The 17,639-nt window shown below is 35.4% G+C and overlaps 3 protein-coding genes across 8 annotated transcripts in view; 2 read left to right on the forward strand and 1 right to left on the reverse strand.

Moving 5' to 3' along the window:
- Positions 1-17,639, reverse strand: part of LOC127966768 (cell adhesion molecule 2) — a 456,176-nt gene that overhangs the window by 188,276 nt on the left and 250,261 nt on the right. The window lies entirely within an intron of this gene.
- Positions 1-17,639, forward strand: part of LOC127966770 (C-type lectin domain family 4 member M-like) — a 370,290-nt gene that overhangs the window by 53,236 nt on the left and 299,415 nt on the right. The window lies entirely within an intron of this gene.
- The window catches only part of LOC127966772 (hepatic lectin), a 61,645-nt gene that overhangs the window by 17,097 nt on the left and 26,909 nt on the right, over positions 1-17,639 (forward strand). For 2 of the 3 annotated variants that reach the window (XM_052568010.1, XM_052568013.1), the window contains exon 1: positions 14,474-15,220. The exons of the other annotated variant lie outside the window; for it this stretch is intronic. In XM_052568010.1, coding sequence (XP_052423970.1) covers positions 15,061-15,220 — 160 coding nt within the window. In that variant the 5' untranslated portion in view covers positions 14,474-15,060. Of the gene's footprint in view, positions 1-14,473; positions 15,221-17,639 lie in introns of those variants that run through there. 3 annotated transcript variants of the gene reach the window in all.

Consider the following 17,639-nt stretch of genomic DNA (forward strand, 5'->3'; position numbering starts at 1 on the left):
AGATTGAGAAAGTTGTCCTCAGCAAGCTGAATGAGCTGCACATAGTTTTACATGTGCATTATAATTTTCGGGAACCGAGTTAAACATAAATTGTAACCATTAATCTCAAAGTACAGCGTTCCTGGGAAGCCCAAACAAAGATGATTGAACTCAGAGATGAAAATAACAGCGTTTCAACGACATAGCGACAAAAACAAACAGCTCTTCCTTCTTCTCCGTCGGAGCACAACAAAGCCACGCCCCCTGTTTGTGAATTCATGTGGGCAGTGGTTAGTCAAAAAAAACTGTTTTAGTGACGTCATTCCTGCAGGAACTAGAGGGCTGTAATCCAAACGGGTCGTTTTTTGTAGGCAAATTCTGTTAAATAAAATATCTGGCTTGGCATTGAACTTTGAGCTTTAGCATTTTACAGATATTATTTATACTCTAACAACAACATTACACACTAACTAAAGTTTAAAACATGGAATCACGAAGAAGGGGACCTTTAACATTTACAGATACTGGTCCATACGGAGATTTAATTTGATTAACTTATGCTAACATTGACAAATTCTGTGACTGTCCATATTAAGATGTAAGTTTCATTTTCATAACTGGATTTTGAGATTCTGTCCGCGTCTTCTGCTTCGCGGAAATCATAGCGCTGTATGCGTCAAGAACCGGGTTTGAATGGGACCTCGGTACCACCGGTACTTAAAGAAACTTGGTGACGTCACATTTTCATTTTTTTAATACCGACTTGGTACCGAAGTACCGGGTCTTTTGACAACACTAGTAGTATCAGTGGTTGAGTGGTGATGTAAGTATAATGTTCTGTGACGTTTTTAAAATAATGTACCATCTGCACTCGACCTAAACCTATCTGATAGTATGAACAAGAGTGAATGTGTGATGTAAAAACACAATCACAAGCTTGCCGTTTTAGCTTGTTCTTCGATTCTCTCTTCTTTCAGCTCGTTCATCATGAGTCATGTTTTTGACTGGTTTCATACCTAAGGATTCCACATCCTAAATCGAATTCTATGCCGGCTGAGCTACCGAACTAGCTTGTTATGTCCAATATCAGACACAGTGTTGTAAAATCACATTTATTTGAATGAACTGTAGCATTTGTTTTAATTAATTGTGTTTTACCTGCTTCTGCTAGTCTCTCTACAAACAATGAAGTTGTGTTTAATCACTTCAAATACAGTACTTTTTACACCTTGTTGCTAAGGAATATAATGTAGTGATCTATTAACTAGACTATTTTATTAACAACAAGTTCTGTGTGTGCACAATGCAATCTCCAACCTCTCTCTCTTGCTGTGTGTGTGTGTTTCTGTGCAAGTGATGAGTGTGGGTTTGTGTGCATCAATTAAAGCAGAGCATCAATATAGAACTGACTTAAACTGACTCAACCCAGGCTTTTTACTCAAGTAAAAGTATAAAAGTACTGATTTCAAAACTACTTAAAGTATAAGTAAAAGTAATGTAAGGAAATGGGATGCACTAGGCTACCTGTTTCAGCCACATATATGCCAACACATTTTAGTACAATGCAAATACATTGAAGAACTAGAGATATGATGACTAGTTGCCTGTAAGTATTGCAATGGTGCAAAAATTCTAACTTCAGAGGCGTGTCATCAATAACCTTTAATGGAATGTAAATCTGCATCCAAGCTTAGCTGCAGGAATCTGGGAAATGGACAAGAACATTGGTGCAGGCTTAGTAACAATTACCCTTGTATGGTTGTCTATTTAAAGTAAACATTAGTGCTGTCAAAATGAATGTTTAATTCAAGTGATTAATCAAAAATAAAAATGAAAAATAACTCATAATCCTGATACCTTCTTGATTGATTTGCTACATATGTCTGCTATGTCCAGTGTTGGGGGAGTAATGAGTTACACATATCGTTCATTATAAGGAACAGCTGATCATATATATGGATAGCCATTTTTTAATAAATTTAGTAGCATATCTACTGTGAGCGATTTTTAGTGCTGCAAATCCATTTATCCTTTGCTGAAATTTCCGTGTCTTCATGGAGAGCGCAGGTCATGGTTGCTGAGCAATGGCAGACACCTCAGGAGCGCAAGTGCCACCAGAAAGTGGAGTGCCTAGCTTTTTTAGGCGTGTTATGTTATCCTTAATCATGTGACAGCCCAATAAACCAATGCAGTCTGAGTCGGGAAAGGGAATTGATTAGTTCCTCTTTCGGGTCTCTATCAGTTTAGCGTATGGGTCTGTCATGTGATTAAGTAACGACTCGACCTGAAGACCCGAAAGATGACTAATCAATACTCTTTCTGGCTCAGGCTGCATTGGTTTAGCGTATGGGGCTGTCACATGATTAAGGAACGAGTCAAAAACCTGATAGACCCGAACTATAAACTAATCAATTTTCTTTCCGGCTCAGACTGCATTAACTGACACAGGTGAATTACTACTTAGCAGAACAGAACCTATAGAATATTGTGCATGCGCGACTGAACGAATCACCCCTCGAGAAGACTCGTTCTTCCCAAGTCACATTAAAGATTTGTTCAAAATGAACAAATCTTTCAAGAACGACACAACACTATTGTAAATCACGTTGTCAATCGCAGATGCTAATTTATTAAAACATCTAGCTACCGAACTACCAACTGTGCTTGATTTGCGGATGAAGAAGAGAAAGCACCCATTTTTTTCTCCTTAAAATGATAAATTTTCTCAGTTTAAACATCTCGTAAGCATCTATGTTGTATTCTGAATAAAATATTGAAATTTTAAACTTTCACATCATTGCATTATGTTTTTATTCACAATTTGTACAGTGTCCCAACTTTTTTGGAACCAGGTTTGTACACCAGTGCCCTTGATGATGTACACTATAGTTTCAGGCACCACTACAAAAAGTGCGTTTGAAGCTGCTGTGTTGTCTTGTATACATTAAGTATTTAGTGTTACTATTGATACTGTACACAAGTTATAATATTTACACACACAAATACCAACAATATAGTGGTAAAGTGACAAAAATAGTTTTCATAATAATTATAGATTCAAATTAATATGTAGCTCAAAATCAGTAATAATTTTTATACACGTTAGATTTACTTGGATGGATGGTTCTAAAGTGAAGTGTCTGTCCCTTTTTAGTTTTCACACATTGACCACAACTTTGTTTCTCACTGGTGTTAAAAGAAGACAAGCACTGACTACTCAAACACATGTATACAGGAACAAGGAACTAAATAGTTTAATGTTAGACTGTTGAAGAGCAAACATGTCTGAGGATATTTATGACAATGACTTCGGGACAGAGACTGAGGGAATGAAAAGAGAAAGAATAGAGATGATGGTGGATATCTATGAGAGTGCAGATCATGTGAGAGATTATGATTTTAAGACAGAGACAAACACCCACAAACCACTTCAGCGTACAGGTAATCACATACATTTCTTTGATTAGACATCACAGTTGCATATGTTCAGTCATTAAGTTCAGCAAATGATTGTGTGTAGATCAGAAGCTCCAGAGCAGCTTCGGTGTGATTGGTTCTGCTGTCTGTTCTTCTGATCCTATAAATATGACTGTAAAATTAAAGTTAGGAAGGTCATAAATATGAAATATAGAGTGTGTTATATATTTATAGCTGAACTGTACACTGATAACATTAAATATACTGGAAAATATAATGCAATATTAATTAATTAATTTCCACATTACTGGAAACTAGTGCTTATATTTTTCAATATACTGCAATACGTATATAAATGGCCCATGTACGGGTGATACTTATACATATAAAAACTATATAGCAATTAAGTCAAAACTGCTACTACATTGTAGTAGCTTTACTGAAACACCAAATCAGTTCATTTCACGGTGTAGAGTTAATGTATGAAGGTATTTTTGGTGCAAAACAAGTGTCTGTGACAGTGGAATTTATAGTTGTAGAGAATAGCTACAGATGAGTACCAGTACATTTTAAGTCACAGACAATAGTTGCTAACTTCCTCTTCCACAAACACAACACAATAGTTACACCTTCTCAAATCCTGATTGCAGGTGCACAAATCCTATTCTACGAATCACAAAACAAGAAACTTGTACGCTCACATGTTTTGCTATTATTGCTGTAGTGAATATGGTGCAAAACGTCTTGGTTACGTATGTAATCCTCGTTCCCTGAAGGAGGGAACGGAGACGTTACAAATGGGATCTCGACAGAGAGCCCAATCACCTTCGAGTGGTACAAAACGAGCCAATGGTACACAAAGTACCTTGGTCTGCGGGATTTGCTTCGTGAGCTCCGCCCAGCAGAGCGGGTATATAAGGAGCAACGCGAGCAACTCGCATTCAAGTCTTCACTGAGGAGCCGAGCCAGTGACCCGGGCGTTCAGCGGAACAGCAATGTGGCAAGGGGATCTAACGTCTTCGTTCCCTCCTTCAGGGAACGAGGGTTACATACGTAATCAAGACCTTCCCTTTCAGTCGGTCACGTTCGACGTTACGAATGGGGTCCCTTACAAAATACTTCCAGCGACCCATGTGAGTGATAGCACCCTGTCGTGAGGCCAGCACGAGTGAGGGCCCATAACTTACACAGAATACACTGGGTAGCATATTCCAGCTGGACGTATGCTAGCAGGCTGCCTGCTCGTAGGAGGACTTACAGAATCATAACTAATAATGAACTGCACTTATATGGCAATTGTTCACCTTTGTTCATGTTAATTCCCACATTTAATAATACTTTATTAAAATCTTGTTAATATTAGTTAATGCACTGTGAACTAACATGAATAAACAATGAACAGCTTTTTTTCTATTAACTAACATTAACAAAGATTAAGAAATACTGTAACAAATGTATTATTTACTCATTGTTAGTTCATGTTAGTTAATACACTAATTTTTGATAAATGAACCTTAATGTAAAGTCAAGTGTATGAATGTTGTTCTCCCGAGGCATGCTGCCGCACATCTGATGGCAGCGAGTATTACCCAATCAGGGGCAGAAAAGGACGAGTCTTCTTTACTATTTTAATGTTAGCTCGCTGCTATGCAAGGCATGTCTGCGATATCCTGCGATATCCTGCGATAAAGAGGCAGCGAAGAATTATAATGTTTCTCTGATTAATTTACTTGGGCTAACTGACGTTATAACTTACCAGTTGATGTAATCTCCATCACAATGGCTCCAAAATACACCTCCCAACTTTGCAGACGATAAAATTCACAAACTTTAACATAACAAAAGTCAGATAGTGTAGTTCTTCTGATAGGTCAAACTCAGAAGAGCAGGCGGGGTGGTGTTGGTGCAGTGGATAAGACACATGCCTTTGGTGTGAGAGACCCGGGTTCGAATTCACTGTGAGACACCCCATTTTGTGTCCCTGAGCAGTTGCTCCAGAGGCATGCGACTTCTGACATATATAGTAATTGGAAGTCGCTTTAGATAAAAGCGTCAGCTAAATGAATTAAATGTAAATGTCAAAACTCTCTGATCTCTGCTCGCTGTTTCCTCTACAGATGCACAAACCATTTCTGCACCGTATGTCACACAGATATGTAGTGCAAAAGGGAGAGTGTGCGAAACTTGTTATTTGGAGTTAAAAAAAACTGATTTGATACTCATAGCAGCAGATGCATTACATTGTTGTTATTCAGAATATATATATATATATATATATATATATATATATATATATATATATATATATATATATATATATATATATATATATGAGAAAACATTCTACAAGTGTGCAAATCTCATTGCAAGAATTCACATACTGATTCGCGGATGTACACATATTTTTTTTTTTTTTTTTTGCAGGTGTGTTGAATGTGTTTTGCATATTCACTGCAGCAATAGTAGCATAACGTGAGTGTACGAGTGTCTTGATTTTTGCACCTGCAGTGAAGGATTCGAGAAGGTGTAACTATTGTGTTGTTTGTGGAAGAGGAAAAAACAAGTTAGCAACTTTTGTCTGTGACTTCAAATTTTGACTTTCACTTTTTTTGTTTGCATATTTACACAATTCATATATGAAAATAATGTGATGGTATATAATGAAAAGTGTTAACTGAAAACAAATCTTAAAATGTTGAATGCTGTCTAGAAATAATGGCAATCACGGTATAAAGTGCTATATCACCATATACATTTTCCCCATAACTGTGTAAGAACTGTATGAGAAAGAACAAAATAATTAAAGCTCATTTATTACACTGTCGGTCATAATCAGGAAGTTGGTCAATGAACTAATGTCACAGAATGTGAGAAGTTGAGCTGCTGTTGCTCCTGAAAGCTCACAGAGATCAGAAGGAAGGTCCTGAACATACAAAACCACAGATGAAGAACAGACTTTACACACTGACCTCAGAACAGTTTCGTTTTACTTTTCTCAGCAACTCTCGAAATAGCATTTAAAAGAAGCAGCCATTTTAAATAAAAATTCAAATAAGGAACACAGACGTTGAGCACCAGTTAAGTTGAATTTGTATCCAATTTTAAGGATTAAGTCAGGTGACTTTTCTTTCATGTACTAAATTAAACCTGGCTGCTACGTTTAGTCATATTGCCACAACAAATAAACATAATTATATGTTGACTGGCATGAAACAATAGAATGTCACATGCACCTGTACTTCGACATAATTTGCCCCACATTGGCCTCACCTACTGAAATCTCAAAAAGCAGAGCTCCACAAAGTAGAAACACACAGAAAGGTTCCACCATTCATAAAACGAACAAAAACATCTGTCTGTGTATGGTAAAACTAACACTGATGGAACCCGGGGTAAGGACAAAGAAGAGAAAACAAACTCAACACATAGAAAAAAATACAAAAACACTGTCAATACTTTATGTAGACATTAAGAAACTTTTCTTCATGTCTGTCATCTTCAGGAAGTGATTCAGTGAAGAGCAGGAGCTCCAGAGCAGCTGTAGTGTGTTTGGTTCTGCTGTGTGTTCTTCTGCTGGCTGCAGTCATAGTGCTGTGTGTCCACATCTACACAAACTGCACAGAAGAGACAAAACCGCTTCTAACCAATCATACCAACCTCACAGAAGAAAGAAAGACCAAGAGAGAGCAGCTAATAAATCAGCTTTCAAATCTTGGTAAAGGTGGTTTAGTAAAGTTTATTCATTCTATTCTATAGTTTACACTATACAGTACATTATTAAAGATGAAAGTTTATATGAATTATATGTATATATATATATATATATATATATATATATATATATATATTAGTGCTGTCAATCGATTAAAAAAAATTAACTAATTAATCGCACAATTTTTTTTAAAATTAATCGCAATTAATCGCGATTAATCACAATTAAAAGACTGAAACTTTTTGGATATCTAAATGTAAAATGTAAATAATTAATGTAAACTCAAGACAAAGAAACTATTTAAATTCAAAATATGATTGTTTATTGGAATTTTTGTTTAACTTGTAACACAGATTTTCTCATGTAAACAACATACCTGCAATAAACCATCAATATCATCCAAATTAACTGTTGGCTTGAAAGCCATATTTATTACAGAAATAAAAACACAGCAATGTAAGTACCATTTGAATTTCAAAACAATCAATGCCAATAAAAAACAAAAATGATTTCCATGTTGAATTCTAAGTGGACTGCAAAAAAAATCCAAATTATAGTCATTGCCAGTGCTTTAAGTGGGCCAGTACGCATTGGTACTCAGTACCGCCACTTCCAAATATAGCTCTTGAGCGTACCGCCACCTCTCCGTGCGCCCAGAACGTGCTTGTAGCGTACCGGTACGCTCATTTGGACATCTGTTTTAATAGAGGTTTTAATCTTTTACCTGCACTGCCGATTTTCAGAGTGCCCTTCACAATGCAAGCTTCCTAATTCATCCCACCCAGAGCAGAAACTACATTACCCATTCACCCTTAAGTCATACAAGTGAATAGCGCATGTGTCGCTTTTCCCACTGTTAAGTGTCAACAACTCAACGTGGCCGGAGAAGGTGTGTGAAACTCGTTGTGAGTTATACTAAAGCAAAATCTTGAGTATTTATTGTCTGATAAACATTAAAAACTGTCTGCGGAGGTTGAGTCGTCCTGCAGCCCCCGCTGGCTGTTCATTGGCTGCAGCATCTTTTTCCTAAGTTCTAAAAAAATACCGTAGACGGCAAGGCACAAATTTAGATATTTATCTAATTAATCTATAGCCTATGCACAAAGACAATATGATCTTTTTGTCCCCTTTTTGTTTTAAAGCTTGATGAAGAGAGAGAGCGCAAGTTGCTGCAGCTGCGAGGAGGACAGTGATGCACGCGTACAGGAGTGATTGACAGTTCGCGGCACTGTGTACAAAAAATACTCCGCTACACAATTATTTCGTTATTTTCGTTTAAGCTTATTAACGTTAGCGTTACAGAAAGGTCTGATTTACGCACTGTTACAGTCATTGTTTTTTTTTTTTTTTTTAAACAATGACATTTGAGTTCATGATTTTAATGTTGCTGTTTCTTGTGGCAGACTAAATGAAGAGTAATGTTTCTTGTGGCAGACTGAAGAGTAATCCGGCAGAGTTTTATACTGAAACTTTCCGTCTAAAAGTCCTTCCTTGGTCTTATCCATATTTCTTTGCACGTTGAACACACATAGGCCACAACTGGAAATAAAAAAAAACTGCAACCGCGTTAATTGCGTTATTTTTTTTTAACGCGTTAAATATTTCAAATTAATCGAATGCGTTAACGCGCTAATTTTGACAGCACTAATATATATATATATATATATATATATATATATATATATATATATATATATATATATATATATATATGCATATTACAGATGAATGGATTTACAGTCAATTCAGTTTTTACTATAAGTCCATTGAGAAGAAGAACTGGACTGAGAGCAGACAAGACTGTTTGAAGAAAGGAGCAGATCTGATCATCATAAACAACAGAACAGAACAAGTGAGTGAAAGATGCTGTGTGTATTTGTGATGTTTAGCTGATGAGTGAGAGATGGTTAGCTGAAATATATTGCTAATTTATGATATTAACACATTATTGGCTTCTCTGTTTAGGATTTTGTCATGAATATTTCTAATAAAACAGAATTCTGGATTGGTGTGACTGACATTGATGTGGAGGGAAGCTGGAAATGGGTTGATGGCAGCGCACTGAACTCTGGGTGAGAAATTACTGAACTGAACTGATTATTATCTAATAAATGATTCTCACAGTCAGTATCATATCACACAGAAAGCAGCACTGAACATCTAATGCTGATCTGTACTTTCAGATTCTGGGCAAAAGGTGGAGAAGTAAACGAGCCAGGAGGAGGAACATTAGAGAACTGTGCTGTTTCTCATTCAACACAGTGGCCTAACATAAAAGGGTGGCATGATGTTAAATGTAATGATACTTATAACTGGATCTGTGAGAAGAGTATTTTACCTCTCATATAGTACTCACACATATATACAGTATATATATTTTCTTTGGGTGACCCAAGTTTAACAGTCATAACTTTTATAATTAATGATTATCAATCAAAGCAGGAGAAAATATCTCTTAAATGTGCATCTGCTGTGTGCAAATGTGTGTCCTGTTTATTGGACGACACTTTCTAGGAGCTGCTTTATTTCTCAGAATTAAACGTTTCTAATCTTTCATAGATTTACATCAGAAAAGAGAAAAAAAGCATGTCTGAGAAAATGGCAGATGGCGTCATTAAACATGTTTGACAGGATCATTTTAAGATGGGTCTGAATTGTAATATACTGGGTATAATGGCATAATATTGTACTTTCTTCCAAAAGAAAGAGACCCTTTCAATGGAAGTGAATTGGGAAAGTTTATGAATGTCAAAATACTCAATGTTGTATATCAGTCGCCAGTTTTTTGTAAATGTTAAAATAACTCACTGTATCAATATTATAGCCAGTAGACAAACAATATGCCTCTTCACAAGCATTTTATTGTGGTAAGAGAAAAAAAAAGTTGATTCAAAAAGCTTTTAAGCTCAAATAATATTAATAATCACCATCATAAATTAACTTTATTGAAAACATTCATAGTACTTATTAGTAGTATTCTCATAGTATCTATTTACAACAATAAATAAACAAATACATAAATAAAAACTTCTGATGCAAAGACAAGATGCTCAAGCAGCTAGTCAGCAGTGGTTTTACTGTGACAGTACTTGAGAGACGTGGCCAGTACATACAGTTTAACCACAGCAGAAACACATTTACCTCTATGTGTGTTAGGAAGTCACACAGCTGACACAGTTCTGCAGATTAGCTGAAATGAGATGTGCTTCTGAGCTATTTTAAATTCACTAAATTCAGCAAGGTGACTGGTTTAAAACTGGTTTAAAGTGAGGTTTCACTTCACTTCATGGGTTTAACGAGAGATGTCTGTCAGGAGAGCTGTACTTCATCATTACACAAATTACACAAACCGACTAATGTTCCCTGAAGAGGACAGTTTTCCATTGCTTATCATGGGCATCATTTCTGAACTTTTCATTACCCCTTGTATGTTTAAATAGCACAAATAATGTGCCTAGTAGTTTACATTTAGAAAAGTGAGCACAGCATAACTGTTTAAACACATGTGCATTTAACAGATTGTCATCTGACTTCTCCTATTTAGCAACCTCATTAGTAAATTTGATACAGTTCATTATAACCTAGTTTAGGGCACTGACAAAGTTTTCTACCTGCCAAAATAAATTGCTTTTTTTCTGCACTTAACAAGTGAATTTTGCAAATATATTTTCAGAGAAGATAGACAAGATGTTATAGAATAAAAATATAATGAAAACCTCATTTGGAAAAAAAGATATTTAACCTATTTTTCTAATTTCCTGAAAACGACATCTGAGAGGTTTTCCCAGATCGCATCACACACACACACACTGTAATTTTTATGGTAGGATTATTTCAATGGATAGAGACAGAATATCAACCAAAAAAAAAAAAAATATAGAAAAAAACATACATAATATAAAAAGGTTATAAAATGATTTGCATTTCAGTGAGTGAAATAAGTATTTGATTCCCCACCAACCAGCAAGAATTGTAGCTCTCACAGACTGGTTATCCCAGACAGTAAGCAGTTTCGGCCCATATTTGGCTCGCATGGATTTCCCACAGACTAGATGTGAGCTGATTCTGGGCCGAAACTGCTTGCTGTCTGGGATGTGCCCATGTGGAACACAGATTAGTCCTTTCGGAAGTTATTCCTAATGTTAGCTCATTAGGTGTATGAGACACCTGTCCACAATATTTGTATCTTCCATTCCAACCTCTCTCACCGCCATGGGCAAGACCAAAGAGGTGTCAAAGGATGTTAGAGACAAGATAGTGTAGATCTGCACAAGAACACCATCCCTACAGTCAAGAACAGAGGTCATCTTCACCAAATTGAGGGGCAAATGGACTGGGCCATGCACTGTAAAATCTTTGACAAGAACCTCCTTCCCTCACCAAGATCTTCACTATGCGTCATGCCAAACAATGCCCTTTAGCCATGATTTAATCACAATATTTTTACGAAGTGAGAGTCAGAGGCGTTCGAATGTGCAGCATTTATTAAACAGAATGGTCAGACAGGCAGAGATCAGGAATGGCATCAGGTGTGTCAGGGATAACCAGAATCATAAGCATAAACAAGCAGAGATCGGGACAGGCAGCAGAGAATCAGGCAGCAGTCGGAATACACAGTCCAAAGGGCAAACACAGGGAAAACCGCTCGGAAATGTCAGACTGGCCAAACAAGACTTTGCAGTGAGTGAGAGTGATTGTGGTGCTTATATGTGTGTGTAAATGAGGTGCAGGTGTGGCAAGGAAATTGGCTGCTGAATGAGGTACAGGTGCGGCAAGGTGATTGTGATGCAGAGACTCATGGGAGATGTATTCGGGTGTGGTGCAACAGTATGAAAGATGCCAGTGTCCAAGTGATGATATGGTGACATCTGGTGGTTGATGGGTGGAATAGTACTGAGTGGAGCGCCCTCTACTGAAGTCCGTGGGCACTCCAGCTAATGATCGTGACAGATATAGCACAGCCTCTCTTACCTTATTGTTTACAACACACACACACACACACACACACACACACACACACACAGATATATATCTAGATTAATCTCACTGTAATATTGGAATTGATCTAGATTAAAATGGCTCATTTGAATTCTGCTGAATATGTGTGCTACCCAAATAAAACAATGATTAAAGTAACTTTAAGTCTTTGAGAACAGGTTTCTGAAGACAGGTGGTGCATTAGACCAGGGGCTCATCTCGTATTTCCAAATTGCATCACAAACTGCTTGAGAAAGCTGTAAATTAATTCCACATTGCATAAGGTGCAAATAACCTTACGCCTGTTTCACACATAATCCGTCTACAGTGCGTATGCGTTGCTTATTTTTTTTATGCACCCATGTTAACGGATTCCAAGGTTCACGTGGTTGCGGTCCATCAGTGCGTTCCAGGAGCGTTGCATCTGCAGCAGTGCAGCAATCTTTCACGTACTGAGTAGCGGACTCCAAACGTGCATATTTTTTTTTATTGCCCGATAAGTCTCACGTTAATACAGCATGTTAACGCTGATAACGGCCCACCACTTATATTAACACACACACACACACACTTCCTTTTTTTACATTTATACTGTATATGACGAAGAACAGCAGCATGAAAGCACATTTACCACAATGTCTGTCATCATCAGGAAGTTTGTCATGAACTAATGCCACAGCTTTTCAGAAAAAGCAGCAATGTGAGATAAGATGCTCTCTCAAGCTGAGAAGCATTTTAAAGGTGTTGATACACTGAATACTGTCTTTAACCCTTACTAAGTCACTCCTCATTTTTGGCATGGAGACAGAAATTACATACCCAAAAGAAAAAGGTTTCTGCTCATAATTCTTTCTGACTAGATACATAATCAACATATGTTCACAAAGCTGACACTTAAAAGTTTACGGTTCAAGAATCAGAATTACTCAGATTGTTATGATAATAGAGATATAAAAACTCAAACATAAAAACAAAAAATTAATAAAAATATTATATTAACAATAAAAATATTAAAAACATATGTTTTAAATTAATAAAAAAAAATGTTGATTTAGGATTTGAGTTTAGAAACATAGTGTAGTTAAAGTCAAAAGTCTACCAATGCTTTATTGGAAATGTCATAATATAATCTGTAAAGTAAATCATGAAATTATTAATTCAAATGATTCATTCAGTATTGTTTGTACAAACACGATTCTAAAAAAGTTGGGACACTGTACAAATTGGGATAAAAAAAGAAAAGGAATAATTTACAAATCTCATAAACTTATATTTTATTCACAATAGGATATAGAGGCGAACAATAGTTGAGCAATATCAGAAAGGAGTTTCTCAGAGAAAAATTGCAAATAGTTTGAAGTTATCATCATCTACAGTGCATAATATCATCCAAAGATTCAGAGAATCTTGAACAATCTCTATGCATAAGGGTCAAGGCCGGAAAACCACACTAGATGTCTTCTTTCTTTCTTTTTCTGACATCACTCACCGTTATACTGTACATTTGTTTAGAATTTAAATATTAAATGATTTTACCTCCAACCCTGATAAAACTCACTTGTAGCATTTTAGTTAATTAAGTTAGCTGGTAGAGGTGCGTTTGATTAGAGGTTAAGCTAAACTGCAGGACTGCTTCACCTCACAAAGATAGTTCATAAAATATTTTTTAACCCTTTAATTAAATAGATTATTATTAGAATGCCATACACAAGATGATTGAAAATATTTAATATGTATAAACTGTTAAAAAATGTACAGTATAAACATGAGTGATTTCAGAAAAATAAAGAAAATGTACCTTTATTGGTATCTGTTACTGTAAGGTCTGGAAGATGCTCACAGCTTGCAGCTCGCAAATGTTTTTAATAATTTATTATAAAACTGTTGTACTATTATTAAACAATTTGCCAACTGATAAGCACCTACACTAGTTTGAAAATTGATTGCTGTAAATTTCACAGTAGATGGATGTATTATTACTGTATTTTCATGTAAAGTATTATTACTGTATTGTCAGTGTTAGTACTGTTCAATTTATTTGCATTTTTTACCTGTATAAAACAATCTAATTGCAATACAGCACTGTAAACCATATTTTTTACATCCCCAACGCTATAAAAAATATCTCAATATCTCATTGTTATTTGTCCTGATAGTATTATTTTTAATTGTTGAACATTTCCTTTTTAAAAATACAAATTACAAGTCTTGACCAATAGTATGCACTAGCTGAAAAAGGGCATCATCATAGCGTATCAGACCTGAACCAGACAAATTAAAGATTCGATCAGGACCATCGAAACATGAGGAGCCGAATTCCTCAGGAATGCAACCACACTAGATGCCCATGATCTTCAGGCCCTTAGATGCCATTGCATCACATACAGGAATGCTACTGTAATGGAAATCACAACATGGGCTCAAGAATACTTCCAGAAAACATTGTCGGTGAACACAATCCACCACACCTCACCACACCACATCTCTGGGCCAAGCCTCATTTAAAATGGACTGTGGCAAAGTGGAAAACTGTTCTGTGATCAGACGAATCAAACTTTAAAGTTCTTTTTGTCTTCTAAACATTTAGCAAATGAGAACAGTTCAGTCAGTCATGATGCTGATGACCTGTAGAGGAATTCTTATAAACTTCAGTGTTATTATTGATACTATATACAAGTTATAATATTTACACACACAAACACCAACAATATAGTGTTAAAGTGACAAAAATAGTTTTCATAATAATTATAGATTCAAATTAATATGTAGCTTAAAATCAGTAGTAATTTTTATACACGTTAGATTTACTTGGATGGATTGTTCTAAACTGAACTGTCAGTCATGTTTTAGTTTTCACACATTGACCACAACTTTGTTTCACTGGTGTTAAAAGAAGACAAGCACTGACTACTTAAACACATCTATACAGGAACAAGGAACTAAACAGTTTAAAGTTAGACTGTTGAAGAGCAAACATGTCTAATGATATTTATGACAATGACTTTGGGACAGAGAATGAGGGAATGAAAGGAGAGAGAATAGAGATGATGGTGGATATCTATGAGAGTGCAGATCAAGTGAGAGATTATGATTTCAAGACAGAGACAAACACCCACAAACCACTTCAGCGTACAGGTAATCACATACATTTCTTTGATTAAACATCACAGTTTGCACGCTCAGTCATTTAGTTCAGCAAATGATTGTGGAAGCTCATAAATATGCAATATAGAGTATGTTATATATTTATAGCTGAACTGTACACTGATAACATTAATTATACTGGAAAATATAATGCAATATTAATTAATACATTTCCACATTAATGGAAACTAGTGCTTATATTTTTAAATATACTGCAATAAGTACATAAATGGCCCATGTACGGGTGATACTTATACATATAAAAACTATATAGCAATTAAGTCAAAACTGCACTACATTGTAGTAGCTTTACTGAAACACCAAATCAGTTCATTTCACGTTGTAGAGTTAATGTATGAAGGTATTTTTGGTTTAAAACAACTGAGCGTCTGTGAGAGTGGAATTTATAGTTGTAGAGAATAGCTACAGATGAGTACCAGTACATTTTAAGTCACAGACAATAGTTGCAAACTTCCTCTTTCACAAACACAACACAATAGTTACACCTTCTCAAATCCTTACTGCAGGAGCACAAATCCTATTCTACGAATCACAAAACAAGAAACTTGTACGCTCACATGTTTTGCTATCATTGCTGTAGTGAATATGGTGCAAAACACATTCAACACACCTGCATAAAAAATTTGAGTCATAGACTTTTTGTACATCTGCAAATAAGTTCTTGCAATGAGATTTGCACAAATGTAGAATGTTTTCTTACCAATATATTTTTTTTTCCTTGAATGCTTTTCAAGCACAAACACAAGTGCATAACGACAACAGTGTGAATCTGCTGCTAATGTTCTCAAAGCTGTTTTTCAATTGCGAATGACAAGTTTTGCGCACTCTCCCTTTTGCAGTACATATATGTGTGACAGATGGTGCAAAGTTATTTATGCATCTGTAAAGGAAACGGCGAGCACTGTTCAGAGATCAGAGAGTTTTGACCAATCAGAAGAGTTAGTTTAGGCACTTATTAGCAGGGAGGAAAAAATAACTTTTGTGAGTTGTTGCTAGCATCTTCCAAAGCAGATAGCGGAAACCAAGGTATGTTTTCTTTCTTTCTTTTTCTGACATCACTCACCGTTATACTGTACATTTGTTTAGAATTTAAATATTAAATGATTTTACCTCCAACCCTGATAAAACTCACTTGTAGCATTTTAGTTAATTAAGTTAGCTGGTAGAGGTGCGTTTGATTAGAGGTTAAGCTAAACTGCAGGACTGCTTCACCTCACAAAGATAGTTCATAAAATATTTTTTAACCCTTTAATTAAATAGATTATTATTAGAATGCCATACACAAGATGATTGAAAATATTTAATATGTATAAACTGTTAAAAAATGTACAGTATAAACATGAGTGATTTCAGAAAAATAAAGAAAATGTACCTTTATTGGTATCTGTTACTGTAAGGTCTGGAAGATGCTCACAGCTTGCAGCTCGCAAATGTTTTTAATAATTTATTATAAAACTGTTGTACTATTATTAAACAATTTGCCAACTGATAAGCACCTACACTAGTTTGAAAATTGATTGCTGTAAATTTCACAGTAGATGGATGTATTATTACTGTATTTTCATGTAAAGTATTATTACTGTATTGTCAGTGTTAGTACTGTTCAATTTATTTGCATTTTTTACCTGTATAAAACAATCTAATTGCAATACAGCACTGTAAACCATATTTTTTACATCCCCAACGCTAAAAAAATATCTCAATATCTCATTGTTATTTGTCCTGATAGTATTATTTTTAATTGTTGAACATTTCCTTTTTAAAAATACAAATTACAAGTCTTGACCAATAGTATGCACTAGCTGAAAAAGGGCATCATCATAGCGTATCAGACCTGAACCAGACAAATTAAAGATTCGATCAGGACCATCGAAACATGAGGAGCCGAATTCCTCAGGAATGCAACAGGATGTTGTAAATCAATTCCTAGTATGACAAGTCAGAAGCAAGATAACAAACCAACTCACTCACAGAACAGCTTTTTACATTAACACCAAGATAACAATTATTTACAATTTCAATTAGGAAAAGAGATTGTCAAATTTGGGGCAAGTAATCAAAGAGATGCACAGTCTGACCCTCACATGTGAAGCCATGAGAGTAAACAAAATAGCTGGATTGAATTGGAATTATTATTATTATTATTATTATTATTATTATTATTATTATGTATATATTTATAATAGTTTATTATTTATGTTTATGTTAATAATCACTTATTGTATATGTCTTTTAATAACTATTGGATTGCTTAAGGATTCATATCCATGTTTAGTGTGTACGTGTTAAAATCTGTTTGTTTGAAACTTTCCTGACCATCAGTTATTTGTCAAATGTTTCATATTCTTGTTATAGGAATCATTTCCAAAATTAGACCCTGCAAGAGCGG

This window comes from Carassius gibelio, chromosome B10, assembly GCF_023724105.1.
Source record: "Carassius gibelio isolate Cgi1373 ecotype wild population from Czech Republic chromosome B10, carGib1.2-hapl.c, whole genome shotgun sequence".
NCBI lineage: Eukaryota > Metazoa > Chordata > Actinopteri > Cypriniformes > Cyprinidae > Carassius > Carassius gibelio.